The sequence below is a fragment of the Oncorhynchus nerka genome, linkage group LG4, assembly GCF_034236695.1.
Source record: "Oncorhynchus nerka isolate Pitt River linkage group LG4, Oner_Uvic_2.0, whole genome shotgun sequence".
Taxonomy (NCBI): domain Eukaryota; kingdom Metazoa; phylum Chordata; class Actinopteri; order Salmoniformes; family Salmonidae; genus Oncorhynchus; species Oncorhynchus nerka.
This window is the reverse complement of record NC_088399.1, coordinates 10,165,015-10,187,699: the sequence shown is the minus strand read 5'-3', so window position 1 is coordinate 10,187,699 and position 22,685 is coordinate 10,165,015. Positions and strand designations below refer to the sequence as shown.

The following is a 22,685-nucleotide window of genomic DNA, read 5'->3' as shown; positions in this document are numbered from 1 at the left end:
TATGTGGTAGTGGAGTTAGTGTGTTGTGAATTCTCTAATGAAGGTATTGTAATGTTTACAACATTTTTGCTGGGAATCCAGGAAGAGTAATGGGGATCCATAATAATTACAAATGTTACAAAACATCAAGATAATAGACATGTCATGTCGAATAAAGAACCATGTCAGCGGTCTATATTACTATTCCACTGGCTAGGTCATGAACATAGCACCCTAGTTAATTGAATAAGCCTGGTTCATCATGTGGTTGCCTTGGCTGACCTACTGTTTTTCTCCTGACCACGGGAGGTTGGTGGCACCTTAATTGGTGAGGACGGGCTCATGGTAATGACTGGAGCGGAATCAATGGAATGGCATCAAATACATCACATGGTTTGATGAGATTCCATTACATTTACGTTCCAGCGATTATTATGAGCCGTCCTCCCCTCAGCATCCTCCGCTGCACCTGACCTATGAAGTCATGTAACTCACACTTCCTGGAAGCTGCAATTCTAAGCTATCAGATCGTTCTGCAAGCAGAGCATCAGAGTGGAATGTAATTACATTACCAGTGTATGATCAAATTAAAAATGCAATGAGATACAGCAACAGCATTGCAGGTAGGGGTTAGAACCGGTTCAGAGAACAGAACCAAAAACATAAAAAGATTGACATTTTTCATGGAACAAAATCAGAACCCGGGAACAAAAGTGATCTACAGTGCCTTCGGAAAGTATTCAGACCCCTTGACTTTTTCCACATTTTGTTACGTTACATCAATTCTAAATATGATTCAATATTTTGTTTTTTTCTCAGCAATCTAGACACAGTACGCCATAATGACAAAGGGAAAACAGGTTAAGAAAGGTTTATAAACAAATAGACAGAAAAGCCTTATTTACATAAGTATAGACCCTTTGCTATGAGACTGGAAATTGAGCTCAAGTGCATCTTGTTTCCATTGATCATCTTTGAGATGTTTCTACAACCTGATTGGAGTCCACCTGTGGTAAATTCAATTGATTGGACATGTTTTGGAAAGGCACAAACCTGTCTATATAAGGTCCCACAGCTGACAGTGCGCAACAATCAAGCCATGAGGTGGAAGGAATTGTGCGTAGAGCTCAGAGACAGGATTGTGTCGAGTTACAGATCTGGGGAAGGAGACCATAAAGTTTCTGCAGCATTGAAGGTCCCCAAGAACACAGTGGCCTCCATCATTCTTAAATGGAAGAAGTTTGGAACCAACAAGACTCTTCCTAGAGCTGGCCGCCCGGCCAAACTGAACAATCGGGGGAGAAGGGCCTTGGTCAGGGAAGTGAAGGTTCACCTTCCAGCAGGACAACAACTCAAGCACACAGTCAAGACAATGCAGGAGTGGCTTCAAATCAAATCAAATCGGGACAAGTCTCTGAATGTCCTTGAGTGGCCCAGCTAGAGCCCGGACTTGAACCCGATCGAACATCTCTGGAGAGACCTGAAAATAGCTGTGCAGCAACGCTCCCCATCCAACCTGACAGAGCTTGAGAGGATCTGCAGAGAGGAATGGGAGAAACTCCCCAAATACAGGTGTGCCAAGGTTGTAGCGTCATACCCAAGAAGACTCGAGACTGTAATCACTTTCAAAGGTGATTCAACAATGTACTGAGTAAAGGGTCTGAATACTTATGTAAATGTGAAACTGTTTTTTTATTATACATTTGCAAGAAAATCTAAAACCTGTTTTTGCTTGGTCATTATGAGGTATTGTGTGTAGATTGATCAGGAAAAAAACGATTTAATACATTTTAGAATAAGGCTGTAACATAACTAAATGTGGAAAAATTCAGAGGGTCTGAATACTTTCCAAATGCACCATATACTGTTCCAGAACAGAACCAGTCACGCAAAAAACGCAACAAAGCCCTCCCTCTGTCAATCAGAAACTTATTCCAGCGTCTGCCTGAAGTCAAGGCTAGTGTGTGTGTGTGTGTGTGTGTGTGTGTGTGTTTGTGTGTGTGTGTTTGTCGGCTACCTGCCCCTCCCCCTCCAAAGCATAGCTGTAAGCCTACTGACGTTACACTGGCGTGATTCAGAAGATAGATAGAAGACTTTTAATTAGAAAAGTTTGGGATACTATAGCTTTCACATTTCTCATTGGATTTATGAACTACAAAAACGTAAGATGTGTTTTTAATTCTGGTGCCACTCTGCACACACAAGCTTGTTAACTAACTAGCTTCTCTGGTCCAACGTTAAGTCAACTCTGAAGTTCAAAGACATTCAAAGTTCCTCCATAGAAGCCGTACCTCTGTAGGTATAATTCTGTGAGTCTAATTCAGATAATGCATGTCATCACAGGATGCCCAACGCTCCTCCACCCTCTCTCACTCTCTCCTCACCTGCAAAGTTTCAGTTGCATCTCGCACCTGACACTAGTCTTCCCATCAAACATGTAAACAACTAGCTGAACTATAGCTCGCCTGCTCCATGGCAAACTGCTTAAACTAATAACACACAAATTATTGTATTTTTCGTGTCTATATTGAATACATAATTTAAACATTCACAGTATAGGTTGGAAAAAGTATGTGAACCCCGAGGCTAATGACTTTTCCAAAAGCTAATTGGAGTCAGGAGTCAGCTAACCTGGAGTCCAATCAACGGGAGGAGAATGGAGATGTTGGTTAGAGCTGCCTTGCCCTATAAAAAACACTCACAAAATTTGAGTTTGCTATTCACAAGAAGCATTGCCTGATGTGAACCATTCCTCGAAATGAGATCTCAGAAGACCTAAGATTAAGAATTGTCGACTTGCATAAGCTGGAAAGGGTTACAAAAGTATCTCTAAAAGCCTTGATGTTCATCAGTCCACGATAAGACAAATTGTCTATAAATGGAGAAAGTTCAGACCTGTTGCTACTCTCCCTAAGTGTGGCTGTCCTGTACAGATGCCTGCAAGAGCACAGCGCAGAATGCTCAATGAGGTTATGAAGAATCCTAGTGTCAGCTAAAGACTTACAGAAATCTCTGGAACATGGTAACATCTCTACGATACGTAAACACTAAACTAGAACGGTGTTCATGAGAACCACTGCTGTCCAAAAAAAACATTGCTGCACGTCTGAAGTTAGCAAAAGAGCACCTGGATGTTCCACAGCGCTTCTAGCAAAATATTCTGTGGACAGATTAAACTAAAGTTGAAAAAAGGCACAGCACAGCACACCAACATCAAAACCTAATCCCAACTGTAAAGTATGGTGGAGGGAGCATCATGGTTTGGGGCTGCTTTGCTGCCTCAGGGCCTGGACAGCTTGCTATCATCGACAGAAAAATGAATTCCCAAGTTTATCAAGACATTTTGCAGGAGAATGTCAGGCTATCTGTCCACCAATTTGTAGCTCAACAGAAGTTAGGTGATGCAACAGGACAACGACCCAAAGCACAGAAGTAAATCAACAACAGAAATGCTTCAACAGAAGAAAATAGGCCTTTTGGAGTGGTTCAGTCAACCCGTCCTGATCTCAACCCATTTGAGATGCTTTGGCCTGACCTCAAGAGAGCGGTTCACACCAAACATGGTCCAAAATTCCTCCTGACTGTTGTACAGGTCTGATCCGCAACTACATCACATTTTTGGTTGAGGTTATTGCTGCCAAAGGACGGTCAACCAGTTATTAAATCCAAGGGTTCATATACCTTTTCCACCTTGCACTGTGAATGTTTACACGGTGTGTTCAATAAAGACATGAACATGTATAATTGTTTGTGTGTTATTAGTTTAAGCAGACTGTGTTTGTCTATTGTTGTGACTTAGATGAAGATCAGATCACATTTTATGACCAATTTATGCAGAAATCCAGGTAATTCCAAAGAGTTCGCATACCTTTTCTTGCCACTGTAAACCAGTACTTTTTTGGAGTTCGAACCAGTTCAAAACTTTATTTAGCTGTAGAATGGAACTAAATAAATAATGGTTCTATTCAAAAAGAAAATATAATTCTGGTTCATACCCCCTGATTGCAGGTACTGTATTAACAATGGGCTGTTCTGTTTAGCTCAGGTTAAGGCTCACAACAACCGTGAGGCATGTACTCACAGTTAACCCCCATGGCATAACAGGACTTGGAAGAGAAGGCTGAAACACAAGCCTTGAATTGTATTCAAAGACATACTAGCCATATACAGAGCCATCAGAAAGTATTCATAATCTTTGATTTATTCCACATTTTGTTGTGTTACAGCCTGAAATTAAAATGTATTAAATTAAAATGTAAAATCTCACCCATCTACACACAATAACTCATAATGAAAAAGTGAAAACATATATATTTTTTAGAAATGTTAGCAAATGTATTGAAAATGAATACAGCAATATATCATTTACATAACTAGTCACACCCCTGAGTCAATATATATTAGAATCAACATCGGCAGCAATTACAGCCGTGAGTATTTCTGAATATGTCTCTATGAGCTTTGCCAACCTGGATTGTACAATATTTTGTACAATATTCTTAAAATTCTTCAAACTCTATCAAGTTGGTTGTTGATCATTGCCAGACAACCATTTTCAAGTCTTGCTTTAGATTTTCAAGCCGATTTAAGTCAAAAATGTAACTAGGCCACCCAGGAATATTCAAGGTTGTCTTCGTAAGTAATTCCAGTGTATATTTGGCCTTGTGTTTTCTGTTATTGTCCTGCTGAATGGTTAATTTGTATCCCAGTGTCTGTTGAAAAGTAGACTGAACCAGGTTTTCCTCTGGGATTTTGCCTGTGGTTAGCTCTGTTCTGTTTCTTTTTATCTCAAAAACCTCCCTAGTCCTTGCTGATGACAAGCATACTCATAACATGATGCAGCCACCACCATGCTTGAAAATAAGAAGATTGGTACTCACCGATGTGTTGTGTTGGATTTGCAGCACCCAAACATAAGACTTTGCATTCAGGACATTTTTTGCAGTTTTACTTTAGTGCCTTATTGCAAACAGGATGCATGTTTTGAATTATTTTTATTCTGTACAGGCTTCCTTCTTTTCACTCTGTCATTTCGGTTAGTATTGTGGAGTAACTACAATGTTGTTGATCCCTCCTCAGTCTTCTCATATCACAGCCATTAAACTCTGTAAGTGTTTTAAAGTCACCATTGGCCTCATGGTGAAATCCCTGAGCGGTTTCTTTGCTCTCCGGCAACTGAGGTAGGAAGGATGCCTGTATCTTTGTAGTAACTGTATGTATTGATACACCAGCCAATGTGTAATTAATAACTTCACCATGCTCAAAGGGAAATTCAATGTTCAATGTCTGATTTTTCTATTTCTACCCATCTACCAATAGGTACCCTTCTTTGCGGAGCATTGGAAAACCTCCCTGTTCTTTGTGGCTGAATCCCAGTGCTCGACTGAGGGACATTACAGATACACTACATTACCAAAAGTATGTGGACACCTGCTTGTCGAACATCTCATTCCAAAATCATGGGCATTAATATGGAGTTGGTCCCCCCCCCCTTTCCTGCTATAACAGCCTCCACTCTTCTGGGAAGGCTTTCCACTAGACTTTGGAACATTGCTGTGGGGACTTTCTTCCATTCAGCCACAAGAGCATTAGTGAGGTCGGGCACTGATGTTGGGCGATTAGGCGATTCATCCCAAAAGTGTTTGATGGGGTTGAGGTCAGGGCTTTGTGCAGGCCAGCCAAGTTTTGCCACATCGATCTCGACAAATCATTTCTGTATGGACCTCGCTTTGTACACGGGGACATTATCATGCTGAAACAGGAATGGGCCTTCCCCAACTGTTGCCACAAAGTTGGAAGCACAGAATCGTCTAGAATGTCATTGTATGCTGTAGTGTTAAGATTTCCCTTCACTGGGCCTACCCCAAACCACGAAAAACAGTCCCAGACCTCCACCAAACTTTACAGTTCTCCTGGCACTCTGCAAACCCAGATTCTTCCGTCGGACGGCCAGATGGTGAAGCGTGATTCATCCCTCCAGAGAATGCGTTTCCACTGCTCCAATAGTGGTGAGCTTTACACCTCTCCAGCCCGACGCTTGGCATTTTGCATGGTGATCTTAGGCTTGTGTGCAGCTGCTCATCCATGTAACACAACAAAATGTGGAAAACTTCAAGGGGTGTGATACTTTCTGATGGCACTGTAGTAGTTCAACATTAATGCTTTCAAATCATGATAAAAGTACCTAAAGAGGAGAGGTTGAAATCCATTAGTAATTCTGTGTGACAAGACAGTGATGTTCCGTGTGACAAAAGAGTGATTTTTCTGTGTGACAAGACTTTGTGCAATAAAGGAAAATACTGCAGTCTCCTGCAAATCCAATTTAATGTTGATAAACTATTTCAGTAAACCATTCACTCTCAGAATACGTGGCATTTTATAGTTAATCCATTCAACAAGCTTCGCAGCCTGCAGCCATCCATTTATTTCCAATCTCATCTACGGCGCTGGTGAAATTGGTGACAACCACAAATGGCAACAGAAATTACTTTGACCAGAGGTAATGTGTTTAGAGCAGATCACATCACAGACCTCCATGATGTGTCATTTTCTTGCATAGCGTGAGCTGGAAGTGATGCGCTCCGATTGTAGTAAATGAAACCTGCTACACTAGCTTTACACCACTCCAGCCGACGCTTGGCAACGCGCATGGTGATCTTAGGCTTGTGTGCAGCTGCTCATCCACGTAACACAACAAACTGTGGAAAACTTCAAGGGGTGTAAATACTTTCTGACGGCACTATAGTACCTACAAGTGTAGGTAGTAGTAAATGTAGCCGCTATTGGCTCTAGAGTCTTAAGCATAAATTACACTTCAGGTCAATTTTCTCCAAATCAAGAAAATTTGTACAAATTCTTATAGTGGAATATACTACACAGGAAAAATGACCCCTTTACGCTGAAATGTAGTTTGTTAGCATAACACAGTCAACTATAAAATATGTCAACATAATCTATCAAATAACACTATAATACATTTGTATTGGCTTCACTGTAAAAAATGACATGTAGAGTACACTATTTCACCACTTAGCAATCGAGAGCAGACAGATCTCTCCCTACGTCCATTTGTCATGAGGCCAACTCTTTCTGCTCATCCCCACAGGAGATAACATATTTGGAGGGAATGGATTTGCCATTAGAGAGAGTCCCAATTCCTGGGAAAAGAAAGGATATTCTGACGACCACTGACACATGATGCTTCAGGCCAAGGTGGTTGCCAAAGGAAACACACCCCGGCATACAAAAACACGCACGTGCGCTCACATGCACACATACACACAGACAGACATGCACACACGCACTTTTCTTACAAATGGTGTCCTTCAGAAAGACTGCCATCCATGACCATGTAAGAGCTCATTCTCTGGTCTCCTTCAGAAAGACTGCCATCCATGACTGTGTAAGAGCCCATTCTCTGGTCTCCTTCAGAAAGACTGCCATCCATGACTGTGTAAGAGCCCATTCTCTGGTCTCCTTCAGAAAGACTGCCATCCATGACTGTGTAAGAGCCCATTCTCTGGAGGCTTTTGCCAGTAAAAGGCAATAGCATAAAACACTAGGCCACTAAAAGCCAGTCAATTGAAAACTTAAGACAAAACCCATCACGTCGAGTGTACAATGCATCTCCGTGAAACGTAACAAAACACCAGGCCTCCCTCCCTTCACCAGACAAAACATCAAATTGTCTCTTACCTCATAGGACCAGACGCACTGGGTACCCCCGAAGCGGCGCACGCAGCGACCCACCTCCACATCCTCGTGGGTGGTGTACATCTCTCTGAGACAGGTCCCGATGTGAGGCACCATCCTCCTCAGCACCTCTCTGCTGAAGATCATGCCCGGGCCCCCCATGCAGAAGTTCTCCCCAGGCTCCAGGGCCAGCTTTCCAAGCTCCTCGGCTGTGCCCAGGCCCGTCTGACCAAGGTACAGGGGCTGGCTGCTATTCAGAGAGCGCAGGAATGACTCGAGCTTTTCGCCTGTGTGGATGGATGGACGGGAGAGAGCGAGTGAGATACAAAGAGTATCAAAGAAAATATCTAGGCAGTAGGAAGTAGGCAAGCTTATATAAAGCTAGTAGTAGGTACAGTAGTAGGCAGGCTAATATAAAGCTAGTAGTAGGTACAGTAGTAGGCAGGCTAATATAAAGCTAGTAGTAGGTACAGTAGTAGGCAGGCTAATATAAAGCTAGTAGTAGCCAGTAGGCAGGCTAATATAAAGCTAGTAGTAGGTACAGTAGTAGGCAGGCTAATATAAAGCTAGTAGTAGGTACAGTAGTAGGCAGGCTAATATAAAGCTAGTAGTCGGTACAGTAGTAGGCGGACTGAAATAGCATCGAATAGCCCCCGTGATATGCAACTGTTCAGGGAAGTCAGGAACCAATACACGCAGTCAGTCAGGAAAGCTAAGGCCAGCTTCTTCAGGCAGAAGTTTGCATCCTGTAGCTCCAACTCCAAAAAGTTCTGGGACACTGTGAAGTCCATGGAGAACAAGAGTACCTCCTCCCAGCTGCCCACTGCACTGAGGCTAGGTAACACGGTCTCCACCGATAAATCCACGATTATCGAAAGCTTCAATAAGCACTTCTCAACGGCTGGCCATGCCTTCCGCCTGGCTACTCCAACCTCGGCCAACAGCTCCGCCCCCCCCGCAGCTCCTCGCCCAAGCCTCTCCAGGTTCTCCTTTACCCAAATCCAGATAGCAGATGTTCTGAAAGAGCTGCAAAACCTAGACCCGTACAAATCAGCTGGGCTTGACAATCTGGACCCTCTATTTCTGAAACTATCTGCCGCCATTGTCGCAACCCCTATTACCAGCCTGTTCAACCTCTCTTTCATATCGTCTGAGATCCCCAAGGATTGGAAAGCTGCCGCAGTCATCCCCCTCTTCAAAGGGGGAGACACCCTGGACCCAAACTGCTATAGACCTATATCCATCCTGCCCTGCCTATCTAAGGTCTTCGAAAGCCAAGTCAACAAACAGGTCAATGACCATCTCGAATCCCACCGTACCTTCTCCGCTGTGCAATCTGGTTTCCGAGCCGGTCACGGGTGCACCTCAGCCACGCTCAAGGTACTAAACGATATCATAACCGCCATCGATAAAAGACAGTACTGTGCAGCCGTCTTCATCGACCTCGCCAAGGCTTTCGACTCTGTCAATCACCATATTCTTATCGGCAGACTCAATAGCCTCGGTTTCTCGGATGACTGCCTTGCCTGGTTCACCAATTACTTTGCAGACAGAGTTCAGTGTGTCAAATCGGAGGGCATGCTGTCCGGTCCTCTGGCAGTCTCTATGGGGTGCCACAGGGTTCAATTCTCGGGCCGACTCTTTTCTCTGTATATATCAATGATGTTGCTCTTGCTGCGGGCGATTCCCTGATCCACCTCTACGCAGACGACACCATTCTATATACTTTCGGCCCGTCATTGGACACTGTGCTATCTAACCTCCAAACGAGCTTCAATGCCATACAGCACTCCTTCCGTGGCCTCCAACTGCTCTTAAACGCGAGTAAAACCAAATGCATGCTTTTCAACCGATCGCTGCCTGCACCCGCATGCCCGACTAGCATCACCACCCTGGATGGTTCCGACCTTGAATATGTGGACATCTATAAGTACCTAGGTGTCTGGCTAGACTGCAAACTCTCCTTCCAGACACACATCAAACATCTCCAATCGAAAATCAAATCAAGAGTCGGCTTTCTATTCCGCAACAAAGCCTCCTTCACTCACGCCGCCAAGCTTACCCTAGTAAAACTGACTATCCTACCGATCCTCGATTTCGGCGATGTCATCTACAAAATGGCTTCCAACACTCTACTCAGCAAACTGGATGCAGTCTATCATAGTGCCATCCGTTTTGTCACCAAAGCACCTTATACCACCCACCACTGCGACTTGTATGCTCTAGTCGGCTGGCCCTCGCTACATATTCGTCGCCAGACCCACTGGCTCCAGGTCATCTACAAGTCCATGCTAGGTAAAGCTCCGCCTTATCTCAGTTCACTGGTCACGATGGCAACACCCATCCGTAGCACACGCTCCAGCAGGTGTATCTCACTGATCATCCCTAAAGCCAACACCTCATTTGGCCGCCTTTCGTTCCAGTACTCTGCTGCCTGTGACTGGAACGAACTGCAAAAATCGCTGAAGTTGGAGACTTTTATCTCCCTCACCAACTTCAAACATCAGCTATCCGAGCAGCTAACCGATCGCTGCAGCTGTACATAGTCTATTGGTAAATAGCCCACCCATTTTCACCTACCTCATCCCCATACTGTTTTTATACTGTTTTTTATTTTTTTATTTACTTTTCTGCTCTTTTGCACACCAATATCTCTACCTGTACATGACCATCTGATCATTTATCACCCCAGTGTTAATCTGCAAAATTGTATTATTCGCCTACCTCCTCATGCCTTTTGCACACATTGTATATAGACTGCCCATTTTTTTTCTACTGTGTTATTGACTTGTTAATTGCTTACTCCATGTGTAACTCTGTGTTGTCTGTTCACACTGCTATGCTTTATCTTGGCCAGGTCGCAGTTGCAAATGAGAACTTGTTCTCAACTAGCCTACCTGGTTAAATAAAGGTGAAATAAAAAATTAATAAAAAAGGCAGGCTAATATAAAGCTAGTAGTAGCCAGTAGGCAGGCTAATATAAAGCTAGTAGTAGGTACAGTAGTAGGCAGGCTAATATAAAGCTAGTAGTAGGTACAGTAGTAGGCAGGCTAATATAAAGCTAGTAGTAGGTACAGTAGTAGGCAGGCTAATATAAAGCTAGTAGTAGCCAGTAGGCAGGCTAATATAAAGCTAGTAGTAGGTACAGTAGTAGGCAGGCTCATATAAAGCTAGTAGTAGGTACAGTAGTAGGCAGGCTAATATAAAGCTAGTAGTCGGTACAGTAGTAGGCAGGCTAATATAAAGCTAGTAGTAGCCAGTAGGCAGGCTAATATAAAGCTAGTAGTAGGTACAGTAGTAGGCAGGCTCATATAAAGCTAGTAGTAGGTACAGTAGTAGGCAGGCTAATATAAAGCTAGTAGTAGCCAGTAGGCAGGCTAATATAAAGCTAGTAGTAGGTACAGTAGTAGGCAGGCTAATATAAAGCTAGTAGTAGCCAGTAGGCAGGCTAATATAAAGCTAGTAGTAGCCAGTAGGCAGGCTAATATAAAGCTAGTAGTAGGTACAGTAGTAGGCAGGCTAATATAAAGCTAGTAGTAGCCAGTAGGCAGGCTAATATAAAGCTAGTAGTAGCCAGTAGGCAGGCTAATATAAAGCTAGTAGTAGCCAGTAGGCAGGCTAATATAAAGCTAGTAGTAGCCAGTAGGCAGGCTAATATAAAGCTAGTAGTAGCCAGTAGGCAGGCTAATATAAAGCTAGTAGTAGCCAGTAGGCAGGCTAATATAAAGCTAGTAGTAGCCAGTAGGCAGGCTAATATAAAGCTAGTAGTAGCCAGTAGGCAGGCTAATATAAAGCTAGTAGTAGCCAGTAGGCAGGCTAATATAAAGCTAGTAGTAGCCAGTAGGCAGGCTAATATAAAGCTAGTAGTAGCCAGTAGGCAGGCTAATATAAAGCTAGTAGTAGCCAGTAGGCAGGCTAATATAAAGCTAGTAGTAGCCAGTAGGCAGGCTAATATAAAGCTAGTAGTAGGTACAGTAGTAGGCAGGCTAATATAAAGCTAGTAGTAGCCAGTAGGCAGGCTAATATAAAGCTAGTAGTAGGTACAGTAGTAGGCAGGCTAATATAAAGCTAGTAGTAGCCAGTAGGCAGGCTAATATAAAGCTAGTAGTAGCCAGTAGGCAGGCTAATATAAAGCTAGTAGTAGCCAGTAGGCAGGCTAATATAAAGCTAGTAGTAGCCAGTAGGCAGGCTAATATAAAGCTAGTAGTAGCCAGTAGGCAGGCTAATATAAAGCTAGTAGTAGCCAGTAGGCAGGCTAATATAAAGCTAGTAGTAGCCAGTAGGCAGGCTAATATACTTACCTGCAATACTTTAGAAGATCACTTTTGTTTGTTATGGTATAATGGTACATTACCACCATCCATTAAACTATTGCATAACCCACTTACAAATACACAACATGACATCGCTTCATCTCTCTGCCCTTACTATCAACCCACACTCTACAGCAAACAGCATTCTTCCTCTTCATTGTTTTCGACACAAAACCCACTGGCCACAGACATCCTCTCAACATCATTTCGTTGAAAGGACATGGAAATAACGTTGATTCAACCGGTGGTATGCCCCGTGGGAAGTTAATATACACTAGTGGAGTGGCATGAGCTCCCACACCACCAGCATCATGGATGGCTCCCACTCAACATGGCTACAGTGAGCACAGTTACATGCACACAACAGTGTGATTATTGTGGATATTCAGGTTAATATAATAGTTTGTTTAAAATGGTTACATGCTTTGCAAGATCGATTTCCTTTAATAATCCTGTTTACATAGACATCTGAAATCAGGCTACTGAAAATCGCCCATCAAAATAAACGTGCTACCACAGTGATCATGTTATTTTCGCGAAGACTATTTAATTCTGATTTCGGACATATACATTTTGTATGTGAAAACTATTTATAAATTGCATATTTTGGGGTACCCGCTGATTAAAACACTGGAACGCCAATTAAACTGTATACATGTCCTAGTTTGAAAGATGGGCTCAGAAAACCACGAGTTTTAATCAGTGTATGCTTACTTTGATTATGACCTTACGCAGATTAAGATAAGCAGAGTAAGGTGTTTACATGACTAATACCATACTCGGCCTTCTGCTATAATCAGTTTAATATCGAATTATTAGTATGTATGTAAACATACTCACAATGTACACAATGTATATGTCCAAACTCAGAATGCAAAAATAACATGGTCATTGCAGTAGCATGTAAACAGGATTATTAGGGAAATCATTATCTTTTACAAAGCATGTAACCGTTTTAAACACACTATTATATTAACCTGATTATGTAACTCCGCTCAATCATTGTTTTCAAGTAATGATTGTGTGAATCTCAAAACCTTTGACATATACATAGCACTGATGATTATGTTTCAATCAGATTGATGTAGCAATTTGTTAGTCAGGTTAAGTAAATGTATTTAAGTTGAAGTTTTGCCCTAATTTCAATATTTACAACGCTGGTTGAAATTAGATGAAAACAGTATTGGTTGATTACTTTTTTCAAATCTAGTTTATTTTCCTTGTTGATTCCATGTCACAGTATGTTGACAAATTCTGTTGATTTAACCAGTGTGTGCACAGTGGGTCGTTGTTTGTCTCTAAAGTACACACTAAGGCTGTTGGTTACATCCACAAACCAATAACTGATATGCTTACTGTGTGAAATTCGTATGAAGTACAATGTTGTAGACATGTTGCTACAGAGGTTGTGGGTGGGGGTTATGAACTTGCATCGCACTGGGCAAAAACGGGTTGAATCAACGTTGTATACACGTAATTTCAACCAAAACATCCAATGTGACGATGTTGAATCAACGTGGAAAATACATTGGATTTGAATAAAGTCCTCAACATAACTTTCATATTTTATTAACCTAATACAATGACATGGTTACATGTTTGTTGTTGATTTCACGTTAGTTGACAACTCAAACTAGATGATGAACTTCCGTCTGAGCCCAGTGGGTTGGCTTTCTGGAACCAAGACTCTCCAACAATGACGCTTCACGAGTGCAACATTGTACAGTAGCAATACCCAATACGGAGAGGATACTCTCACAAAAATGTATCTCAATGCCTGGAGGGAAGCTGTTCAAGTGCTCTTGAAAAATGTTTGAAATAGTTGACATATGAATGTTGATTTCGCCAGCTGTTGCTAACTTGCTACTGTCTAGATGGAATAGGAGTCAAACAGATGACTGTCAATGAACTTCAAAGACTACCAAGAATGTATGTAGTCTGCCCTATACATTTTAAAAGAGAAAGACAAACTATTTCAGTAAGGGAATTCACCTCGAATGTAGACATCATCATCTGCCCTCATGAACCACTCGTATTTATCCAGGTAATGGTCATGCATGTACTTCAACATCATAAATGACTTCTTCTGTGGCGGGTATGAATCATCTACACCTGTCAACGACACCACGGGGACAGGAATGGGCAGTGGGACTGTTTCAGAGCCCTCGCTGGAGAAGAAGTCAACCTTCCCGGGAATGGAACTGGTCCACGTCCTGTGTGCAGCCACAGCGCGGGAATCAAGGTACTTTTTGGCTGTCATGACGCCGACATACAGAAAATGCCTAGGTTTGGAAATAGGTCCTCCGCCATCCCCACTACCGTTACCAGTCTTGTAAACGCTCTCTTCCTCCTCTTCACTGCCCTCTTGGCTGGACAGGTTATTCTCCGGGTCTTTGCGTAACGCATTACTTGCGGTGCTTCCAATGATTTCGGCCACTTTACCGATGCCCGCAGCATTACTGTAGTATGAGCAGATCGACGACTTCTTTCTTTTCCCACTGATTTCCACTACCCTGGGGACAATTAGCCAAGACGCCGCTGTAAATCCAAGAAAGACCCCTACAATTACGCCCATCCACGGTCTTCTAGACCTAACGGCCATGATTGAATAAAAATTGAGTTTATTAAATATGGTACAAACTAAATATATCCTCCGAGTAGTGCTCACTTGATATATCTGTTTTACACCGAGCAGTTTCCATAAATGGTTATCACTCATCTGCGAAGGGCATTAGATGAGTAGTGGTACCTGAAGGTAAGAGTGTATCCCCACCTCCAGGGATAACATCCTTAAAATGTATCCAACAAGCCATTTATCCCTAGATAATCTATTAGTATCGGTAGACTGTCATGTTACAGTTCTGGGGAAATATCCACTGAGTAGCTACAGTAGGTCGCTGGCAAAAAGCTTCTTTTTTTGTAATGTCCAGGGCGACGGCAGAAGTTGCTGTTCAGTCCGAATGAAAAGCAACGTTGTAACCACAACTCTTCATTACTTTCCAGTGGATAGGCTACATTGTTTCTACATGCGCAATCATTTCCCCCCCAAAAAGTTAACTCCACTAATTTCAGGCAACTCAAGTTGATTTGTTACCGCTGTCAAATATGAACGGTCTCCTCAGTCTTCAAACGTGACGAATACAGTTTTATTTGTGCACACTGTCGCTAAGTATATGCTACCTAAAGCTAGTTTATCCGCCCCTGACTCGCCATTTTGTTTACAGATTGACGTCAGGGTAAATAACTTTTCATATCCTCCGTCCCTCTTCTCTAATTTCTTTGCGTTTCAGGCACAGGCAATCAGTAGTAGCCAATGCATATTCATTGGTGAAAGAAGTAACCGGAGAGTGTCTTCCTGTTGGGCAGGCAGACAGAGGGCGGAGCGAGACAGAGAGCGATCTGTTCCTCTTCACTGCGTGACGTCCGAATGAGACCCGTATTGGAAAAGTGAGCCAACATCAGTTGAACGTTCAGCCACACCACATAAACCCATACATCTCATTAAGAAGACCTTATTTAATAACATGTAAGATACAGGTGTAACCTGTGGCGCATGGACTGTCGCCTATAATAGTTATATTCATCTGGACTGAACCGTTCAACTGATTTATGGCGCTACTGCAATTCATCTTATCATTGCTGATTGGGAGCGTACTCTTTTTTGCATGTGTACAAGCCTGGATAGAAACAGCAAGTAGTCTAGTCTAGCCTATAGCCAAAACAGTAAATTTAACCAACATTTCCATAATCACATATTTTCACAGCATTAGAATGTTCTGTATGGGATTTATGCCCTTGAGGTCCACTGTGTTGTGGCGCCCTCTCGTGGTATCGTACTATAGGCGTACAGTGTCAGGAGTTTGTCAAACTGAAAGTGAGCAAACTGTAGGCTACTACAGTATAGAAATGTGTGAAAATTGAAACAAAACAATTACAATGAACACTCTTTGTGTAAAAATGAATGTTGACTTTATTTTTTATTTTTTAAAGACATAAGTTATGTTGTGAAACGATAGCTAACATTGAAACACCAAATTGATGTGGTAGATATACCTAACAAGAACAGCACACGCAAAACGAAGGTCCCGTCCCAAATTCCCTACTTTTAACCAGGGCCCATAGGATTAGTGCACTACTTTTGACCAGGACCCATAGGGCTCTATATAATAAATAGGGTACCATTTGGAATGCCACCTGTCTGACCTCCAGCTGCTGGTGTTTATTCAATAGATTTTTATGTTTATTTTAAGAACAAATTCTTATTTCTACTGGCCAAACCCAGACAACTCTGGGCCAATTGTGCCCCACTCTATGGGACTCCCAATCACAATCAGATGTGATACAGCCTGGATTTGAACCAGGTTCTATAGTGACACCTCTTGCGCTGAGAATGCAGTGCCTTAGACCGCTGCACCACCAATTGATTCTGGTGCTGGAGTAGGCTACGCTGCACCTTGACAGACGACTAACTCTGAGCACCAGCCCTGTAATCAAAGAGAGAATCTCAATGCGGTCTTATACCCCTTTTAAACAGAAATGGGGCCACACACCTGCAACAATGATGTTCAGTGTCATTCAAGTGCCTATACTCAGACCCACACAAATGCACCAACCTCATACAATCTCTAACCTTCAGGGGCCCTATTCACAAGAGTCTCAGTCAGAGTTGTCCTGATATAGGGTCAGATTTACCTTTTGAATATAATGACTGAGATTATATGGACAGGAGGGACCTGATCCTAGATCAGCATTCCTCTGATACACTTTGTGACTACGGAGCACATGACGGTGTGATCAAACACCTGATTCAAATAAGCAACTAATCATGATCCATTAGTTAATCAGGTGTGAAATGCTCAGGATCCCCATTTTTACCTAATCGTCTTATTTACAAGACATTATAAACTGGGTGGTTTGAGCCCTGAATTCTGTTTGGCTGTAAGCTATGGTATATCAGACTGTATACCACGGGTATGACAACATTTTTATTTTTACTGCTCTAATTACGTCGGTAACCAGTTTATAACAGCAATAAGGCACCTCGGGGGTTTGTGATATATGGCCAATATACCACGGCTAAGGGCTGTGTCCAGGCACTCCGCGTTGCGTCGTGCTTAAGAACAGCCCTTAGCCGTGGTATATTGGCCATATACCACACCCCCTCGGGCCTTATTGCTTAAATAAGCACTTGTGAATCGTGACAGCTCAAGTGTCTTCTTTCATAAATGTGAGAGTATGAACAATATGCCACAATAGTCCCAACTGATTTATGGCGCTACTGCAATTCATCTTATCATTGCTGATTGGGAGCGTACTCTTTTTGCATGTGTACAAGCCTGGATAGAAACAGCAAGTAGTCTAGTCTAGCCTATAGCCAAAACAGTAAATTTAACCAACATTTCCGTAATCACATATTTTCACAGCATTAGAACATGTTTCAAACACATATAGCCTAATGTACATGTTTTTATTTATTTGACCTTTATTTAACTAGGCAAGTCAGTTAAGAACAAATTCTTATTTTCAATGACGGAGCAGAACGACAGATTTGTACCTTGTCAGCTCTGGGGTTTGAACTTGCAACCTTCTGGTTACTAGTCCAACGCTCTAACCACTAGGCTACCCTGCCGCCCCCATTGCATAATGAATGAGGAGACATCCTAAACCTTTTGAAAGAATTTGACCCACCTTGGCATGATTCTACAAATCAGTCACGGTTTCTTTACATTTCCGGTCACTACGATTGGCACTGTGATGATGATAATGATGAGGCACACTGACAGAACGACGTAGGTCAGTATTTTGCAAAGTCTGTTCCTTTTCATCTGCGCTTCTTTCTTCTTTAACAAGGAGTCGTAACCAGGTGTGTAGAGATCCTCCAACCAAAAATCTAGATCCCGTGGTCCTTTTTCTTCTTCCTGAAACAAAAAGGGAGACTTTGAAAGTGTAACAACAACATTGTGACACTGTCATTACAGGTATGTAATAATAACATGTGACGACAGGTAATGACACATTTTTTTCAATGACAATGGATAAAGCTACGTATAGCTTCCATGACATGTTAGTTATCATGAGCTGAAGTCGGCTGTTATAGGCAGTTATAATGGTTTATGTCACATTAGATGTAATGATTATGACTATTGCATGTAAGCATATCCACTTCAAGGAAAGTGTGAGCAAAAGAAGGCTATAAAGTTAAATACATGTATTTCAATGTAAGTTCTACATTTTGAAAAGTACTTTATACATTATACATTTATACATGAGTAATAATCAGTAGATTTTATTGTAATAATAGTAAAACAATAGCCTACATCATAAATGAAACACTACATCAAACTAGACATTGTGCATTATACATATGTACATTGCTCAATTGCTACAAATGTACAGTGTAAAATGTACAATAATATTGTCAATGTTATACTGTACATTTGTAGTAATGAAGAAATGTACATACACTACCGTTCAAAAGTCACTTAGAAATGTCCTTGTTTTGGAAAGAAAAGCACATTTTTTGTCCAATAAAACAACATCAAATTGATCAGAAATACAGTGTAGACATTGTTAATGTTGTTGACTATTGTAGCTGGAAACGGCTGATTTGTACTGTAATATCTACGTAGGTGTACATAGGCCCATTATCAGCAACCATCACTCCTGTGTTCCAATGGCATGTTGTGTTAGCAAATCCAAGTTTATAATTTTAAAAGGATAATTGATGATTAGAAAACCCTTTTGTAATTATGTTAGCACAGCTGAAAACTGTTGTCCTGATTAAAGAGGCAATAAAACTGTCCTTCTTTAAACTAGTTGAGTATCTGGAGCATCAGCATTTGTGGGTTCGATTACAGGCTCAAAATGGCCAGAAACAAAGACTTTATTCTGAAACTCGTCAGTCTATTCTTGTTCTGAGAAATTAAGGCTATTCCATGTGAGAAATTTCCAAGAAACTGAAGATCTGGTACAACGCTGTGTAGTACTCCCTTCTCAGAACAGCACAAACGGTCTCTAACCAGAATAGAAACACCAGTCTCAACGTCAACAGTGAAGAGGCGACTCCGGGATGCTGGCCTTCTAGGCAGAGTTCCTCTGTCCAGTGTCTGTGTTCTTTGGCCCATCTTAATATTTTATTTTTATTGGCCAGTCTGAGATATGGCTTTTTCTTTGCAACTCTGCCTAGAAGGCCAGCAGCCCGGAGTCGCTTCTTCACTGTTGACGTTGAGACTGGGGTTTTGCAGGTGCTATTTATTGAAGCTGCCAGTTGAGGACTTGTGAGGCGTCTGTTTCTCAAAGTAGACACTCTAATGTACTTGTCCTCTTGCTCAGTTGTGCACCTGGGTCTCCCACTCCTCTTTCTAGTCTGGTTACAGCCAGTTTGCGCTGTTCTGTGCATCGGCACTTACCAGATTTCTATCAAACCATCGGCACATACCGGATTTCTGATTTCATTATGGAGACGGGAAAGAAACAAGTCTGACTTATTGATCACTGCTCTGTGATTTAGTAATAAAGAAAACATATCCCTCACTGCTCTGTGATTCAGCAATAAAGAGAACATATACCTCAGTGCTCTGTGATTCAGTAATAAAAAGGACAGCTTTGTATTCTTTTTCACAGGGAAATAATTGGATGCTGTTACACTTGTCATCTTCATTGCAGAGCTGACTCCCTGCTGGCGATGTCGGCGGTGCCCGTTGAGAGTTTTTAATTTGATTTCGGCTAGCCTGTGCAGCGTTGGTTTGGGTGACAGTCATAGTCCCTGACGTGTCCCGCAGTGCCCTGGTTGGGGACTTTGAGGATGGTATATCAGCTGTCACTTGGCTGATTGGTTTGGTCAGGTGAAACATTAGCTGCCTGATGGAGTTACGATGGAGCTTTCTGTGGGAGTTTGCTCAAGGATACGTATCGCAGATAATCAATCAGCTACCGCCAGGAGCAAACATCAAAAGGATAACAATTGGTGCTGTGAAGTTTTCCAGGCACTAGTAGTGTGTAGGTTTGGACTGTGGATGTGTATATGTAACATTTAATACTGTCTGCATGGACTTGATCCCATGCTGTCACCTCCAGCTCTCCTTATTCTAAGGTCAACTGCCATGTAGCCTTCCATTATCAGCCTCTGTGGTTCAGGAGACAGTTACTTCAGGTCTAAGAGAAGGAGACATCGCTGCCAAATTTGCGATATCTTAAATTATTTTTGTTGGCATATGTGACTTTGTGTGACAGTGACAAAGTCTGTATATCCAAAACATGCTCTATTTCCTGAACCTGGTCTACTATTCCTGATGTTATTGCAAATCTAAACCCTGCCTGTCTGCCTTCCTGCCTGTCTGCCTTCCTGCCTGTCTGCCTGCCTGTCTGTCTGCCTTCCAGCCTGTCTGTCTGCCTTCCAGCCTGTCTGTCTGCCTGTCTGCCTGCCTGTCTGTCTGCCTTCCTGCCTGTCTGCCTCCCAGCGTGTCTGTCTGTCTGTCTGCCTTCCTGCCTGTCTGTCTGTCTGTCTGCCTTCCTGTCTGTCTGTCTGTCTGTTTGTATGCCTGCCTTCCAGCCTGCCTGCCTTCATTTATGTCTGTCTGTCTGTCTGTCTGTCTGTCTGTCTGTCTGTCTGTCTGTCTGTCTGTCTGCCTGCTTGTATGCCTGCCTGCCTGCCTGTCTGTCTGTCTTCCAGCCTGCCTGTCTACCTGTCTGCCTGCCTGCCTTTAAAGTCTTCAATTTACCTTTAGATAGCCTGCCAGGTTGGAGTGGATTGAGTGTCTGTCAAACTCCTGGATGGTCCAGGAGGGTTTGGACTTCTGGTTTTCCCCCATGTCTATAGTCCTTATGTCTGTGTACAGAGGGTTCCTCTTGATCTTGGAATTCAAGGTGTGCGGCGTGATGTGCTTCTCCAGGTATCTGTCCACAAACACCACAGGGCTGCCCTCGGGGGACGGGGAAGGCCTATTGTCACTCACAGTCCTACGTTCTCTCTGGGGGAGGAAAGAGATGGAGAGAGAGAGGGAAAAAGTAGAAAAAGGGAATTGTCTTTATATATTATTTTGACTGTGGTAACAGTGTTTTCCCCTGTCCATTTCGGGATGTTACTAGGGGAAACAAGTGGATACACACACTTTTGTTATTACTTTCTTTAAACCAGCTGTGCATAATGCATTTGTTGTGCCTTTCTATCACACCTAACAAAGTCTCACTTGGCCAGCCTTGTGAGATGCAACAAGCTGACTGAAATAATGCTCCTACTCCCAGAGTGGATGGTTTATGGATGGTTGGTTTATGGATGGTTTATGCTTTGTCAGTTATAACATATCACGGCTCCTTGTGGCAGTATTCTATAGTAAAAGTTATTCATGTATTCATACATGGCCTATAATGTATCCGTAATGCATATACACAGGTGAGTCAAAGTCCCGAATATTCCTGCATGTCTGTGTGTTCACCGCAAAAAGACGCCGGAATGATCCGTCTTCTTCCCTTGTTTGGAGCAGCAATTAAATGATGAAGCATTTGCGTTAGATCATGATGAAACGATTCACAGGTTTTCATTCATCAATTCATTGTGTAAAATGCAGAAAAAGAGATATGGACAGACTGAGAAACTGTGACCTTAACTAATTCTGATAAGCTCACTTGTTATTCTCATTGAACTCCAATGACTGACTCATTCCTGTTGACTCATGATTCTACTGCAACCAGAAGCTGTGGTTAATTAGGGAGCCACATTGACTTAAAAACAACAAAGATGAGAGTTGGATATACATTTTGTAAAAGAACGAATCCAGACTGAATCAATCAATTCACAGTTGTCTGCAACTAAAAAAACATTTAAAAGTCCGTTTATTATGTGTAAACCCTTTGTGATCTTTTGGCAACTGTGATGATGGAACACCGATGCAATAACTTTTCACTATGACCGTTCATTACTAGTAATCATGAAAGTCAATAGCGGTCGTTGCGTGCGTCAAGAAAGTAACGCGCTCCTCTTATTTTAGTACATCTTCGTTTTACACACAAATAAAATAGGCCTATCTTTCATGTGTATTTTACTAGAACACTGTTGCTTACAGCAATAAGTTATCAATCAAATATTCCTTTATTGAAATGACGGAAAGACGATGAGCATTTTAAATTACTCTTCAATTCAATTAGCCTAGTTAAAAAGATTTTAAGCACCTCTTGAGTTTGGCTTGAAAGTATTCACCTAAATGGTTTGGATTAGGTGCAAGATTGTGAAATGAAGTGCTGTCCTTATAGTTAGACTTAAATTTGAGCCAGAGGTATTCACACCTTTAACTACATACTGAATCTACATGACCAAGCCACTCCAAGCAGACAAGCCTTCCATTAGATATCACGTGAGTACCTGCCTTTAACAGTGAAAGTCTACTAGACTTAATGGACAGACAAGATGGCCTACCTGTTGATAAACCTGGTTACTCCACTGCCTCTGCCCCGACAGAGCTGCCTCGACCTGGAACATTCCGTGGGTGGCCGGCAGCATCCCCACGTCCAGCTGAAATAACTTTTCCGGGTGGTTGTTGTTGGGCAGAACCGAGATGTCCATCGTAGGTCCTCTTTAGCCCGGAGCTCTACAGGAGCTGAGACGCGTTCAACCAGGTCTACGTTCACCACTGTTTGCCTTGTTGAACGCAATTCTGGTCCGTACACACGAGGCTACACACGGTGCCTCCATCACGATCAGGAATT

At 42.4% G+C, this 22,685-nt stretch overlaps 3 protein-coding genes across 3 annotated transcripts in view; 1 reads left to right on the top strand and 2 right to left on the bottom strand.

Annotated features, from left to right (window-relative positions):
* chsy3 (chondroitin sulfate synthase 3) overlaps positions 1 to 15,330 on the bottom strand; it is a 183,194-nt gene extending 167,864 nt beyond the window's left edge. Inside the window, exons 1-2 of the mRNA XM_029646265.2 lie at positions 13,977 to 15,330; positions 7,675 to 7,958 (exon numbers count right to left, since the gene is read on the bottom strand). Of these exons, the coding sequence (XP_029502125.1) occupies positions 7,675 to 7,958; positions 13,977 to 14,703 (1,011 nt within the window). The 5' untranslated portion in view covers positions 14,704 to 15,330. The remainder of the gene's footprint in view (positions 1 to 7,674; positions 7,959 to 13,976) is intronic.
* The window catches only part of LOC115117785 (uncharacterized), a 100,044-nt gene continuing 91,509 nt past the window's right edge, over positions 14,151 to 22,685 (top strand). Inside the window, exon 1 of the mRNA XM_065017211.1 lies at positions 14,151 to 14,226. The gene's annotated coding sequence lies outside the window, so the exon portion shown is untranslated. The remainder of the gene's footprint in view (positions 14,227 to 22,685) is intronic.
* LOC115117776 (major intrinsically disordered NOTCH2-binding receptor 1-like) lies at positions 15,904 to 22,659 on the bottom strand. The gene is made up of 3 exons (XM_029646275.2): positions 22,396 to 22,659; positions 20,705 to 20,953; positions 15,904 to 17,902 (listed from the first exon to the last, which is right to left on the bottom strand). Exons 1-3 carry the CDS (start codon positions 22,540 to 22,542, stop codon positions 17,696 to 17,698), a joined length of 603 nt encoding a protein of 200 aa, XP_029502135.1. The 5' UTR covers positions 22,543 to 22,659; the 3' UTR covers positions 15,904 to 17,695.

Excerpts from the sequence above, each read along its gene's own strand:
- LOC115117776 (XM_029646275.2), bottom strand. The coding sequence starts at position 22,542 with ATGGACATCTCGGTTCTGCCCAACAACAACCACCCGGAAAAGTTATTT. Across the intron at positions 20,954-22,395 it reads GTAACCAGGTTTATCAACAG|AGAGAACGTAGGACTGTGAG; the intron begins GTAGGCCATCTT and ends TTCCTCCCCCAG. Across the intron at positions 17,903-20,704 it reads ACCTGGCAGGCTATCTAAAG|GAAGAAGAAAAAGGACCACG; the intron begins GTAAATTGAAGA and ends TTTTTGTTTCAG.